This window comes from Andrena cerasifolii, chromosome 1 (assembly GCF_050908995.1).
Source record: "Andrena cerasifolii isolate SP2316 chromosome 1, iyAndCera1_principal, whole genome shotgun sequence".
Taxonomy (NCBI): domain Eukaryota; kingdom Metazoa; phylum Arthropoda; class Insecta; order Hymenoptera; family Andrenidae; genus Andrena; species Andrena cerasifolii.
The window spans coordinates 28602527-28618243 of NC_135118.1; the positions used below are offsets into that span (position 1 = coordinate 28602527).

A 15717-nucleotide genomic window follows, 5' to 3' on the forward strand; every position below is an offset into this window, starting at 1 on the left:
ACTTTCTGAGCAGCGAAACGCATATACATTATGATCCAGGGACTTAATACCGGTATAATTTGGATACCAGTATTACGTCAGGGACTTCATACCGGTATGATTTGGATACCGGTATTAACGAAAACCGAAATAAATATCGGTATTTTTGTACTCTTGTAGAAATAGTAGGTTAAGATTAAGAGAGGTACCTACTAGACACTAAAAGTATATTAATAAATTATCACTAGTGAATTAAAAAGTAGAAATAATGTAATAAATTCAATACTATGAAACTAATAAATTAATTTTTAAAAATATTTTTCTGCTGCTAATAAGTACGCAGGGGGAGAGTAGGGAAATTACGAACACCTAAGGGAAAAGTTAAATTGAAACAAAAGTATTAACTCTAATCAGATTTACTTCATAGATAACTAGCGTCCCCCGTCTCCGCTTCGCCCGAGATATTAGCATGACGGATTCATGTTTATTAGAATTAATATCTTTTAAGGAAATTAAGTATTTTGAAAAGAAAGCTTAATTTCTTCATGATATTTCGGAAAATTTGGGAGACTTATTTTCCCTCCAGTGCAACACATACCAGACGCTTCTTCGTTCCATGTTAACCCTTAGAGGGTCCGGCTGGCCACTATAGTCGCCACCTAAAAATTTGGATACTTTGCCTGCCATTTTGGTGGCATGTATGCATAAATGTTAAGTAAATAAAATTTACAATTTCAATGAAAAAATCCCGGCCCTCTAAAGGTTAATAACGCGTTTTTTTTTAGACATGCTACATAGCCTATGTCCGTCCTTGAGTATCCAGGAATACCGTGTTAAAATTTTAGGAAGATCGGTTCAATAGGTCTTGACTTTTGCGCGAACATAAAAATCGGCTTTCTCTTTATATAATAGTATAGATTGAACTTTAGTTAATTAGCTACAATGGCAACACCAAAAATTATAGATACTTTAATAAACAAATTACTTTTTGTAGGGGAGACGATATAAGGCCCGGTGCAGACGAGCGGTTTGCGGCAGTTTGCGGCAGTACGACTCGCCTTGTTCTTGTCTGTACTATGTAAAGAGGGCATTGTGGGAACAAGTTTGCTTAGTTATTATAAAAGTAGACAAGCACATAAAATTTGGTAGGACAAGTTCTCAAATTATCATCTAATGTGTGAAACGTCGACTCTAGTAATCTTACACTTAATAGTGGATATATAAAATATCGTTTTCTTTATCTTCCCTTACTTTCTTGTATCACACTGGCACTGATTACAGCCGCCTCTTCAGATTCTATTGCGAAACAGAGATGGAAGCAAAAAGTTCTACACAGGGATAAAATTGTTGCCAGTGGTTGGGGACTTCGATACGAGATCCAGCAAATAATATTTCTAGATGACTATGTTAGTGAAAGAAAGTGTGGAAAAATGTGATAACCTTCAGTTAATTTCTAAACACCTTTCAAAAGATGAGTGATATTGTCGGTATCAACAGTAGAAGAAAATTTAAAATGTTTGTCTCTAACAGTCAATAAGAAGTCTATGCAAGGCATACATCGTTGCAGCAGGAAACCATTTCCAGCAATTTCTTTAACAAAATTTAACCACACACACATTTCCCTTCATTTATGCAGTACAAATACGTAAACCCACGAGGTGGACATTTCAAATATCATTCGCAGTCGCTGCCCACTAATTAAAAGTTAAATAGATCCCAGCTTAAAAGGACTTTTCAGACATTAAATCTCAGACCCTTCCTTTAAAGAATTAACAAGTCGCTCAAGAACTGTAGGAAAGAGGAAACAGTGGAATAAGAAGCAGATCATGCCAGAAGCGTAACGTTCTATACAATATTTATTACATCATTTTAGGTACATCAGTTTCAACTGTTCAAGTACAAATACAAAGAGTCTAAGCATTAAGTGCCAATATAGTTTTACTCATCATGAGCAAAGGCAAACGTCCCGTGAAAATCTCGGCTGGGATCTTAGCTTGATCAGCCTCCAAGACCAGCTTCACGTAGTGCTTGTTGGAGTGAAGGGACAAATATACCTTCACGAGTTCAGGCTTGAGCATCTCGTGAATGAGAGCGTTGAACACTTTGGAGTTCTTCCTCTTCTCCTCAAACGCCTGCTCAATCTTCTGTATAGGTACTACAGCCAGAATGTCTTTCCCTAAACCTGCAATTCCACCAGAGATTTTGAGGTCCAACTCATCCAGAGCCGAGATATGGCCGAGACCCAGGATGTCGTTCAATTTGTTTATCATGGAGATGATATCGAGACCAGCGTTCTGTATGTACTTCAGCAGGTGCTTCACTGCTGGATTTGCTTCTACGTCGGAGACGAACAGCTTCAATTCGCTGGATTGGAGAACCTTCAGAGCAGTTTGGACTTCCTTGTCCTGGACCGCGTATGCCTTGATGATGGGGATTATTTTCTCAAACGGTACCAGGTCGACCAGGTCCTGCATCTCTTTGGCAAGAGCACCTGAGCCGGAAGCTGGAAGCTTGGCGGCGGACAGGGGACCGGCCAGGGCCAGGACAGCCAAGAGTGCTACAGCGAACTTCATCTGCAAGGAAATTAGAATTCAATGAATTGTAATTGATGGGTATTACGAAATGTTCCTATTGGAGGGAGTCAATTTAGTCTTTGTTTTATAGATATCTTCAGTAGAATTGATGAGCACAGTTTAGGAATTATATGTGATTTTAATTTGATACTCTATGAAAGTGACATAGTTTGAACTGCCCTTCAAGTGATTCAACTATTTCGAACTTTCGAATAAAATCGTAGAGGGGGTGGAATTGTGCAGTCTAAGTTTGATTAAACGAAGTTTACATTCTACAACCGAATAAACAAGTGTTTAGATTATTCTAATAACGAGGACAATAACTGTCATTTCGCAGACTTGGGTTTCGGTTTTTCTAAAGTATTAGCGAATACGTAGAATACGTGTTTACACTATCTGTTTGTCAAGTGAAATTCTGCCCATTCGTTCTAAGTTTATCCAGTGAGTCGATAAAACGCTTCGATTGATTTAGCATCGATTCATTGAATTTAAAAACTGATTTTACTACAAAGTTCCGTTCGCAATGGTTTCGTGGCAAAGAAATACAAGCTGTTTTAGTATTTACCTTTGTGTTTCTTGCGATGCTACACGTTTCACTCGTGTTTGAACTTGAGGAAATTGATGCCTCTACTAGTTTTCCCTTCGATTTATATACTACCTGCATCCAACAGATTAGTGTCGATAAGATTCTATGAACTTATAGATATGATGTTATCTCATAAATTGAACGAGTTCTTGGAATTGTGAATCAATTCATTGCTACTTTCGCACGTTGACTTTCGCGTGTGTTACTCCTAAATTTCTCTAGGATCCATGTCACCCACAAATGTGTTACGGTTTTACTTACCCGATAAGAAAAGATTTTACTAAGTTCTTACAAGAATACTTAACATTAATAATATATAACAATTAATATAACATAAAGAGATACAAAATTGTACCTACATTATTACAATTATTATGTACGATAATTTCTAAAACAGCCCAAGCATATTTGCGGTATGTTTAAGCAGAGAAGACCGTATAAATTGAACGATAAAATAGAAACAAAAATAGTTCCATAAATCGCTTTGTTCCGCGTTGCATAGATCCGCGGAAAAAAGAGTTGCGGGCTTTTGTTCACCGTTAGGAGGAATGATTTATTATCAGACATTCCTAGGATTTCCGAATCTGCATTGCACACATTTTGGACGATTTGGCCGTTGCACGGGCCAATTACTCACGCGGCAATTAAGGTAAAAGGCCATTATAAACGCTAAGGTAGGCCAGCGCGTCTGGTAGAGCCTCATGGGTACCTCCGGAAGGGTGGCTGGTTAACGCGCCCGTACGTGCAACGCAGATGTGGGTGTCCTTGCGCTTCCGCGCCGTCCTATGCGGGCATGTAGGAAAAGCTTTGCCGCCAAATTCTGGCCAGAATGTTTTCCGCCAAATCTAGCCCCTTTCCCGGAAAAGGGACGCCAAGGGCGCAAGGAATAGGTGGCCGATTTGTCCTAGGGAAATTTCCCGATTGGTTGACACTGACAACCTTAGTCAATCGGGTCAATGCAGTTACCGCCGAACTCGCTTCAAGAAATCGTACGAGTCCGGCAATCAGTCGACTTAAGTCAGTCAAGAAAAAGGTCTTGACCTACAGGTCATAGGGCAAAGACGATACGCGTTCGTACTTGACTCACACGAGCAACACTTTCACTCACAATTCACCATTTTACTTGTTCATCTTTTTGCTTGTTGCGTAATATTATTAAATACAGTTTTTTCGTTATTTCTTGTTAAACACCCTTGCATTCAATTTATTAGCCCTAACACGGTAACACGTATAGCAGGCTAATTTCTTTACGTTCGACGAGACTAGACTGTGCTCCGCTACAATATCAAATATAGTTTCGCAGTTGCTGCCCGCTAATTAGAAGTCAAACCATTCAATCTGGTACTCTTCCTGTAAAAAGTCGCTGAACAACTGTGGGAAAAGAGGAAACAGAGGAATAAGAAGAAAATCATGCCAGAAGTGTAAAGATCGATGTGATATTTATTACATTATTTTAGATAAATCACTTACAACTGTAGAAGTTAAAGTACAAAAATTCTAAGGTTTGTGCAGTGCCAGTATAGTTTTAGACATCATAAGGACAGGAAAGTATGCCGCGAAAGTCTCGGTGTCGATGTTAGCTTGTGTAGCCTCCTGGGCTAGTTTCACGTAGTGCGGATTAGAATTAAGGGACAAGTATACTTTCACGAGTTCGGGCTTGAGCAGCTCATGAATGAAATCGTTGAACACTTGTGAGGTTTTCCTCTTCTTCTCGGCCAACTGAGAAATTTCCTCCACAGGTATTACAGAGGCAAGGTCATCCCCGAAACCTAGAAGTCCGCCAGAGATTTTGTACTCGGAAGCTTGCAGAGACGAGATATGGGCGAGGCCCAGGACGTCGTTCAGTTTGTTTATCAGGGAGATGATGTCAAGACCAGCCTGCTCTAAGTGATTCAGCAGGGTCTTCACTGCTGGAATTGCTTCTGCGTATGCGACGAACTGCTTCAATTCGTCGGAGTCGAGGACCTTCATGGCAGCTTGGAATTCCTTGTCCTGGGTGGCGTATGCCTTGATGATGGAGATTACCTTGTCAAACGGTACCAGGTCGACGAAGTCCTGCAACTCTTTGGCAAGAGCACCTGAGCCTGAAGCTGGGAGCTTGAACGCGGTCAGGGGACTGGCCATGGCCAGGACAGCCAAGATTGCTAGAGCGAATTTCATCTGCAAGGAAATTAGAATTCAATGTAATTGATGGGTATTACGAAATGTTGCTGTCGGAGATAGTTTATTAAGACTTTGTTTTGGAAATAAATCTCCAGTAGGATTAATGCCAAGCGACCATCGAATATTTAAAATTTCAGAACACGTAATTACACCATCTGTTTCAAATTCTGCACATTCCTTATAAGTCAGCGTATCAATAAAACGCCTCGATTGATTTAATAACATCGATGAATTTAATTTAAAAACTGATTTTACAATTTTATGGCAGAGGAAAACAAGCGTTTCGATACTTACCTTGTATTTTTTTTGTGATAAAACTCTATCCACTCCTGTTAGAAACTTGACGGGATTGATGCCTCTACTGCTCTTCACTCTCATTTTTATACTGTCTGCATCTAATTGATAAATTTCGATAAGATTACGTCAACATGGAGACACGGTGTTATATCACAAATTGATCGGATTCTTGGAATCGTGTAACAATTCACCACTGATTAAGAGGGAATGATTACAGTACTAGTGCTACTTCATAGTCTAGTTTCGTGATAGTCTGATAACGTCATTGGTGTTTCAATTTTCACACTAGAGTAGAGCTCCGCATTCTGTAGAGGAAACAAAGTTAAACACCCCACTATAAACGAGCTTATTATGTCGCATCAAAGTGGGATGTCCTGACAAGGAAGATCTTCTGACTGTCGTAACTGGCTTTTGAAGTTCCTCTAAGAAAGACGTAACAAGTAACTTACAAAGAAAATGTTTATTAACGTATAGCTCAACGAGTCCGCAGCGTTTTGCTGTTTTAACTCGAGTCTACCTTTTGTCCCACCGTGGCTGCAGGAACTTTTGTTATAAAACTTCCACCACCGTTGGAGTACTCGCGTTTATAACTCTGGTTACAATTGTAACTCATTATTGTAAGATAAGTACCTATTATAAAATGAATATCCTAGCTTCTCTCTCCAAGACGATTCTGGATGTTTGCAAATGCAATTTACCCAAGATATTCTTTTTGATCTACGCATAAAATATTTAATTCTAAAAAAAAACAGACACAACATAAACACAGTTCCGATTACCACCCTGGACAGTGTTCTTAATCAAAGCTCCCACTATGTCTTTACGCAGTAGAATTCCGATAATCCGACACCCAATAATCCGGCACTGTTCCGAATGATTTTATTAATAAAAAAACTCAGTGTATGAAGGAGGCGAACATACCAATACTGTTTAAAAATGCTTATTAATTTTAAATTTGATGTATTCTTATATTATTTTTCTGAATATTATTTTTGTTAATGTATTACATTATTATAATAATTATGATCTTTTTACAAATTATTTTCCTCCTCTTTACCGTATTACAGGTGTAGTGCAATAATCCGGCATATTTGATAATCCTGCACTGCCAAAGTTCCAAACATGCCGGATTATCGCCATTCTACAATTTTTACTCTATAAAATAAATAAACACAAAGTCTTTCACTGACAAATGTTATAAAAAAGTGATTGAAACATATGAAGTATATTTATGAAACATGTTTTGAAACAGATTCGGCAGAAAGGACAGATGACTGGTCTGATGACTAAGTAGTTTATAAGTTGCTTGCTTATTAATTTTTAGCTCTATACTCTTGAGCAATATTAATGTTCGTTTAGATCTGTATCGTTTGAGTCTTAATAAAGAGTCATAAAACACTCAGATTTTTCTACACCGTGGTGAATAAATGTTACTTTACAAAGGGGGTCTATGACCCCACGTGAATACTTGTGTTCCAGAAGTTCACGCGTGCACGGGTTAACGAGCTTCCCATTACCAAAGAAGGAGAACCTCCTATTGATAATCAGAAAACGAAGGACCTCCCGTTCGTCATTTCGAGGCGTCTGATCAGGATTCACACCCCTAACCCACCCCCCGCGAGCCAAGACGTTCGAAGCGTGTCGGCGGGCCCCCGTTCATCTGTTCGGGGGAGAAATTTAAGTCACGCCCGTCGCGGAAGGAATTAATTCCGTTGAAGACGTCAGGATCCGTATGACGGCGACAGGTCGGCGTTAGTTTCGCGGCGCGGCTCGTCGAGTGGGTGGAACCCGACAACAGAGGAAGCTGCTGAAGGAGGAATAGGGTTCGGAACTGTGCTAAGGCAAGCGGCTCGCTGCGTCTGCGGCAAACAATTCCAATTAACTTGCTGGAATTGGAATAGGACTTCCTGTCGACGGTCTCTCCACTGGCGTCCCCTGGATGCTCAAACGCCGAGGACGGCGAGGAAGAGGACGCGCGCGTTCCTTCCTTCCTTCCTTCGTCTTTTCTCCACCCTCACCGCAGCTCCTGCTACCGGTCGCCCTTCATTTTCATTCTTCGGGCCGCCGCGTCCTCTGCATGCAGAAATTAGCTGTCCATCTCGCGTGCCGCGGAACTTTCCGGGGGCACGCGCGAACAGAGGGAGCAGCAAGGGACGGAGGGACAATGGGGATCGAGGAAGGGAGAAATTAAAAAAGTTCGCGTCCTTTCTTCCTGCGAAACTTCCCTGCTGTTATTTACATCTCAATCGGAAATCGAAGCCGGGCGGTCCACGGGGTGTTCCGCCCTTGGATGAAATAATTATTGCTAATGATAGAGGTCTGCGCGAGAGGACCACGTTAGGTGACATTTTCTCCCTGACATGCGCCTCTTGCAAGTAGGTGATTCTGTAGGCAATTGGGAAATGGTACATGGGGTGCTTTAAGCAATTCCTAGTAAAATATTAAGAAAAAGCAATTGCTTACACTTGATTCATTAGGCTCAATGTGAAATTGCTGAATATAGTTAACTGATGAAAGCTTGTATGCGATACGGCGCGTGACGTAGCCTCTACAGGCGGTTCCAGGTGAGTGAGAGCGCGCGTCACCTCTGGCGGATTATTTATACAGCCCCAGCAGAGGGCCGCGTCCCTTAAGCGACGTCGAAAATACGCGGGAAATTTTGACCTGGGCGCGTCTAGCCGCCAGATGCGTACGTGGCCATAGCCTGACTCACCCAGGCCTACAGAGGAAAACTCAAGCGTACCGAAACTACAGAAATGTCGCCTCACAAATATGGAGGCGAAGTAGCGATCAAACCGCTACACCTTCACAGGACAGTCTTATATCCTGATAGTCGTTAGATCGTGGGGAACGTTTCCAAGCCAGCATATGCAGCATCTACCCATTGCATAACCGATATAACAATGTCATAGAAGCAGCAGGAACTTGTGCAATAGCACAAATGCTCTCACGTCAGTCCACTGACGAAATTCAACACAAAAGCTCGCGTTACATACCGACACTCTGCGCAATAAGCTCCCGATATTGAATCGCGCTACTACCTTACTTTTCACTACTTTCACCACCTCCTCGAATGCCTCCCACGCACAGTGCAATCCTCAAAGCCGAAAGCTCCTCGGGCACAAAGCGAGCCTAACCCAGTATTTCCAACAAAGTCGCATACAGTACATTCGCTCGCAGCCTCCTCCGTCTTCTCGCGCGACTCATCTCTGCCCCTTCCATCGGGGCTGAAAGACGGCCGTCCTCCCCAGTCCAGGGGGAGGCATAATTCAATCAGGCGGCAGAGGCAGAGGGGGTGTTTGTCAAGCACGGTTTCTTTGCACGTGTACCGTGGAAGTGAATGGCGGCCCGTAGGGCCATTATCCGGCGCATAATACTCGTCATCGGCGGCGAGGGAAAGGGACAGAGAAGGGAATCATAAAGCTCGGGGGTTGGGACGTTGCCCTAGACAATGCGGTCCTCGAGCTGCTCAGATATTGAAGACGCCCGAAAGCGGTGTGTACCAATTCCGGGGCGTGTGTACCAAGCGTCTGGCCCGCTACTCTACATTATTAAATCTCGCTGCTCGTCCGCGGACGGTCCCGGGGACGGATGGCGTCCCTAGCACATACGTGCTCCCGTCACGTAAGTTGACGCGCAACAACTACGCTGCAGGACAAGGTGTCCGGTCAGCGTGACCAGGATCCTTATCGGCGCCCGTTATCTACCTCCACGAGTCACGTCCCCTGATAACCCAGCGGCGACGAACGGAAAACTTTGCAGGGTATCGCCACCGGTGGTAGGGGATTGTGCTGATAATTGTCGCATACTTCGAAAATGGTGGTCTGCAGAATGAAGAAGTTCTTCTTGAACTTTGCCTGCCAATGAATTCTCTACGTCCTTGTACGTTACACGAACCATCCTCGGCGTATTCGGCACTTCGGACACCTGCGGGTGCTTACAGATACCCGAGACACTTCAAGCCTACTCGATTTTGAAGCTGGCCTCCGTCACGATATTCCGATACGTGGAAAATTTATATCGCTTCACGTTATTCAAGGAATTAACGGCGTTGTTTTGTAGATTATTGGATAAGGAGACATTTAAGGCGCAGTAGGTCCAAGTGGGATTTAAGAGAACGTACCTGAATGTAGAGGAGTGTTTTTAAACGATTTTATTCAGCTTCGATCTTCTGTTTGTTTGTATGTATGGTTCAAATCTGGCAACTCAAATTTAACCCACTTCCAACTATCCAATGTCTTGAAACTTTGCTGGCGTGCGTAGTTTGAATGGCAATAAAATATTTAAAAAAAAAAATTAACCCATGGGGTGAAAAAATCATTTGGTCCACACACAAAACATTCGATTCCAAATAATAATGAAAACACAAAAAAGCATAGAAACCTTACACATGTATTGGATTGGTGCACATCAAATTACCACTCGCGGATAACGCAAAAGTTCCTTTTTATATGATTGGGTTACAATAGCAATTGCTAACGCTGGCACAAAAGTAAAATACAGTAACTACCTAGTTAAAACGCAAAAAAATTGTTTCATTCAAACTTCCCTGCGAGAAACAGCAATTTCATATCCAACCTAATAATATAGAACTTTTACTGAAATGAAGCCTCCACGCCCTCTACGGTATGTGTAGCTTCCAAAGTATCAACTATCACACTAGCAAACATGATTCTCCAAATTTTTGCACAGCGTAGCTACTTCAAACTTGATGTTTATCGCGCGTTTCGTTTCACGCGCCGAAGGGTAGCAACCTACCAACCCGCCTCTAATAACACCCACGGTTTTCGAACGTCGTGCCAACGCTACGTCTTAAATGGCAATGAGTGGCTGGCAATTAGCCGCGGGAGCAACATATTCCGTCTCCATTTACGACGATATAATGCTACCTGTTTCACGCGGAGCCGCGTATAATTACAGGCTAATGCTCGAGCGTCCGCAATCGTGGCAGGTGGCACATAATCGCGGCCTCGTAACCCTCGAACGAGTTAATCCGTGGGCCGTCGCGCCGTTTCCCGCGACGGCTCCGTCGCCGACGTCGACTTGCTCGTCGCTCATCCGGCGGGATCGCGGAGGTGACATTTGAAAGTGGCTGTAGCGGCTGATCCACTTAGTGGCTCTAAAAGTCAAGTGTCAAAGGCTTAGGCTAGTGTTTGGGCTAGTTAAGTCGAGGGAGGGGGAGGAATTCGAACGTGGCGAGTGCGAGGAACGATAGAGTAGTCCTCTTTTCTAGCGTGCGACTACACTAAGGCCGGTGATGGGACATTTCATGCTCGAAAGTGAAATGTACGTTCGTTTCTTCTTCCCCCCTTTGGCTTCTCTTCTGTGCGCGCTCGTCCCCGTTTCTGGTTTCCGTGTTCCTGTTCTCCGCCTGTGTCCCGGCTCCCGAGACTGAAGGGTCGTCAGAGTGGAAACGAGGGGTGACTGTTGTTTTTTCATTCGCATGGCGGTCGAGTGGCACCATTTACGGGGGTTGAAGGTACGTGGGTGCTTATTACTGCCGGAACGATCGTTGTTGCGACAAGCTGCGCGGGGTGTTTAAACAAAAGGGTTCTGAAGCTGGAGTGTATTCGATTGTCGTTGGGGAGCGTGGAGAGCGTTTAGCGGGAGAATGGGTGGTGGGATCGAGGAATTTCGAAGATGGTGTTGTTTTAAGCATTTGGGGGTTAATAGTAGCGTTTGGACTACGTTAGTGCGGTAGCTATGTGAAATGATTCATGTTGGTAAATTAGAGGGTTAAACCAGTGTGACGAGTAGCAAAAGGCTTTTTTGGGCGCGGATTGCGAAGAAAGTAAAAATTCGATCAAAATGCGGTTTAGCTCTTTAGTTAAGCATACTATGAAGTAATGAAATCAGTTGCAAAATCATGAAAATGTGGAATGCATCAGCCGTGCGACGGCTGCGCGTAAGTTAGAGCTTTTCGCGAACAGCCAAATCGATGTATATGATTTCTCGGGTTCCAATGGTCCGATAGAAATAAAAATTTCCACACGTATTCGTCGTAACCTTCGCTATTTTAAATATCATTTTTTTATTCTAAGTTCTAAACAATTTAGTAAAAGTTTTTCTGCGAAGAAATCGGTAAAACAATGTTCAAACACTTGCTATTTACTTCATTTTCGATAAATTAACAAAAACTGCATGATGAATTAATAAAAAATGTTCGCTTTTCTGTTTCCGATACTCTTACAAGGCTAGTGCCTTAAGCTTTCTTTTTTATTGGTACTGGCAGCGATTCTCAGGTTTTCCAACGAAAGTGCGTCCTTTACTTTCTTCGACTGGCAAATATAAGGTGCCAGTCACGCGCAGACCAGGAGTTTTCAAGAGTACGTATCCCTACATATAATTCTATGATTCACAGATTGAAATCGTGCATTACTCCAATGTGTTCGAGTTCCGACTAAAATTTGTCAAAATTTCAGGAAAATATGCAACATGATAAAGTACAATATAAAACACGTAAATGCATCTGCTCCTATCATCTTGAAACCGTTGAATAGAAAATCATCGACATTAGAAGAAACACATTTAGCAGAAACCACAAAGAAATCGTGCGCAAGAAGTACGAGGGTGATCAACGACTCTTCCCGAAGAGGAACCATTCTTCCAGATTGTTTTTACAATCTGATCGACTATTATTAATTCTAAAATTAACAGGTAGCGATAGTATTATAATTCCCTTCCACCTGATATTTGAGGGCTAAATTCGTTTCCTGATTTTAAATATAAAGCTCGACGATATATATTTTTGCACTATGCGTCAGAACAATATATAGATTCTCACTGTTTCTATTTTTCTTCCTAGTTTTAGTTTTGGGTTAATGTTAGTTATTTAATTACGGTTAGGCTTCTAACAGTATTCTACCGCAGCCTCGCTCTTTACTTCGCTAGTCTTTACGTATTATTTTTCTCTGTGCGATTCAAGTAATACAGACGAATAATAAAAATAATAATAATAATAATACGCCAGATTTTCAAGGAACAAATAAGCATGTAACACCAGATAAACCATTATTGCGACGGTAGGCGATCCATCATCCGTGTACGCAGAAATTGGCGGAATATCATGGAACTTATGAGATATCGGTGCCCTTATCGCGGCCAGTTCCTATCACCTGCGCGAATTCGCTATCATTCGCGCTGATTCGCTATCGTTCGCGCGGATTCACACCGCCCACAACGACGACCACCGTCCCTCCGTTATTCGTTCGCAGTGATCTTCGATCTGCGACCCCCGTGCATGGTGACGCGAGAAACGGGGCTTTATCGTGTATCCCGTGTTATTAATCGACACGCCACGGTGTCGTGATACTGCAAAGGTCGGAAACAATTGTTTCGCGGGCCGATCGTGTGCGCGCAACAAGTTCCGCCCGATAAGTCATAGGGAGGAGGAGTTTGCATTCCGAGCAATAACCTACCCGCGTCTCAACGCACACGTACACGTATCCATCAGCACAGGCTACGAACACGCAGGCCACCCGATATCGTTTCCAACCACGTATCTCGCGACATCTTCCCTGCCTAACCCTCCAACAATTTACGCGTCCTTATCACTTGCCGAAAGAGTACTCGAAATGTTTCGCGCGGTTCAAGATTGGACAAATTGGAATTTTGTGGGTCGAGCTGGATTCTGGACTGTTGGATTGACTTGGAAAGATCGTGAATTATTCGGAAAATTAATAAGTACGTGGTTTTAGCGTTTATTTTTTAACTCGTAATGATCATCTGCGTACAGACACTGAAATCTCGTTTGTCTTTTAAGAAATATATAATTTATTATGGTTTTATTATAATTATTAACTGTACGACGAAGCTTAACTTTATAAAAATGGTAGAAATGGTAATTCGTGTATGTGTTACGAGCCGAGGCTGAGGGCAAAGAGATTGGCGGCTGCGAGGCCGAGGATCGAGTTTGTTTTTTAAAGTTTGTTAGCAACGGACGACTCGGTGCCTGGATAACACCGGGAGCCGTTAGGAGGTTGGAAAGCGTGGACGAACCGGTGCCTGGATAACACCGGGAAGAGGAATGACAGCCGAAAGAGTTAAAAAGGGCAAAGATAGATCTGCGTACTTAACATATATATATAGGGGAGACCGGGGCTAGTTGACTAACGAGGTTAGTTGACTAATTCCCTTTAATGGTTGTATTATCTTATAAATTATGCTGCGATTCGCGATATTGAAGCATATGAATGACCAGCTTGCCATTGAATGTGTCAACGTGAGAAAAACTTGCGTGTTCTATCAGTGAGAATGAAAAATCTAAAAAGGTCGACGGGAAGTAAATATTTCTGTTTCGACTATTTATGAATTTTTGTCCACTAAGTATTGCTTGAGGTTTTTTCATGAATATTTTGTGGAAACGTGATGCAGTGACTATAATTTAGGGTATTTTATTTTATCCGGTGCGTGGAGGGTTTGTACGACCCTTAACATGTTGAGTTACTTGAGTAAGCATAGGAATACCACTAAAAATTGCACTTTTTATCCTCAAGATGCAGTCGAGGCAAAGAGTTTAGCTGCTCAAATCCACTTCCTCCACCACAAATTCCTCCAAACTCACCCCTACCAATTTTACACCCTATCCTCCCTTTAAACTCCTAGGTCTTCCAAATAGATCATAACAAACAAGTACAAAATAATTCCAGTATCTACCACCATGATACTTAATAAAAAAAATAACAGTGTGAAGGAGTGATAAAAAATAAAAAAAATTTATTGGTCGTAGAATATGTATGTACGCCTTTCGTAAACTATATTGATGGAATTGGCTGCGCATATATACGCCTTTCGTATATATTGATGGAACTGTGACAGCGTATATATACGCCTTTCGCCGGCAAAGAATTAAATCTGAAAAGTAAATGTCAAGTCAACTAACCCCATCATATAGCCAGAGTTTGTTGACTTACTCGTCTCACTACTCTAAATATAATAAAAACTACGACCTAGACTCAATTAAAACAATTTTAAAAATTAAGCCTGTATACCTAATGAAATTTGTAAACTTTTGGTGTGCGACAACTCAACAAAATACCAATGGTCTATTTATAAAAATTAGAAATGTTAAAAATTAGCCAACCACCCCCGGTCTCCCCTACTCTGTCATATAAGAAGGAACCTGCGCATAGACCTGTTCTGCGTTACTATTGGCTATACCATAACCAACGCTCCCTCGGAGCCAATGAATTCATTCTCCATGCGTGAAACGACGGGTTCCTTCTGATATGACAAGAAGATCAGTAACATGTGCTGTTTTTGCAGCTGCTCTACTGTATTATTTCCTATAAGTTCGGTATTTAACGAGCGAGGACTTATATTGGAGCGTAAAAGTTCGCGTTTACACTACTAAACAGACAAATTCTACAAAAGTTCTGCGTTTCAGGTGCCGCACCACCGCTGAAGACAACCACCAAACCAAAGTAAAGAATCATCTCCGACTATCAAGGAAGAACCGAGCCCGAAGGAAGTAGCAGTCCTCGTCCGTAACAAGTCCTGAAGAAGTACCGGTGCAACCTCCTCCAACCCCCAAACAAGTCGCCGTTCCGCATCGACTCGAAATCCTCGCGACGCGGGCGAGTGCAACCCCGTGTCGCGACTACCAAACGTTCCAACTCGGCGGATACCAGCGAAACTGTTCGCGCAATCTTCCCGTGGCCCTTAATCAGTCCGAATTGTACTCAATTAAGCGCTCTGCCGGGTTCGGGAAAGCAAACGAGACAGACGTGCAGCAACCGAGCTGATCGTGGTTGCAGACTGTCTGCGTTAAGGGAAGCTTAAACTTGGGGAGCGCCTGGTTCCGAGTCACCGACACCTGTATCGGGTTGCGTTGCCGCTGCCGTGAGACCATGGGCCAAGAAACGCTGCCGGAGGGTGCGGGGTGGGCGCGGCGAAACGACGAGTTTCCGGGGGGTGGGTTACATCGACCGGGAAGGGCTCGAATGTTGTTAGAATGATGGGAATAGGTCCGTAATCAGCAGTATTCGCTGGCTGTACGGCTCGAGTAGAATTCGCAGCCGGATCACGTCGTTATTTAACGAGATTATGTCGTTAACCAGGTAGGATGCAGACTCGGCCAGCGGTGATCGCGATATGAAATTAAACTCGCGCATTTTTCCT

General features: G+C 42.7%; 2 protein-coding genes across 2 annotated transcripts; both read right to left on the bottom strand.

The window, feature by feature from the left end:
- Window positions 1-1817: 1817 nt before the first annotated feature.
- LOC143374461 (protein G12-like) lies at window positions 1818-3231 on the bottom strand. The gene is made up of 2 exons (XM_076822627.1): window positions 3118-3231; window positions 1818-2552 (listed from the first exon to the last, which is right to left on the bottom strand). Exons 1-2 carry the CDS (start codon window positions 3214-3216, stop codon window positions 1893-1895), a joined length of 759 nt encoding a protein of 252 aa, XP_076678742.1. The 5' UTR covers window positions 3217-3231; the 3' UTR covers window positions 1818-1892.
- Window positions 3232-4558: 1327 nt separating this feature from the next.
- Window positions 4559-5332, bottom strand: LOC143374476 (protein G12-like). Its single transcript, XM_076822633.1, has one exon. It carries the CDS (start codon window positions 5296-5298, stop codon window positions 4636-4638), a length of 663 nt encoding a protein of 220 aa, XP_076678748.1. The 5' UTR covers window positions 5299-5332; the 3' UTR covers window positions 4559-4635.
- Between the last annotated feature and the right edge of the window lie 10385 nt (window positions 5333-15717).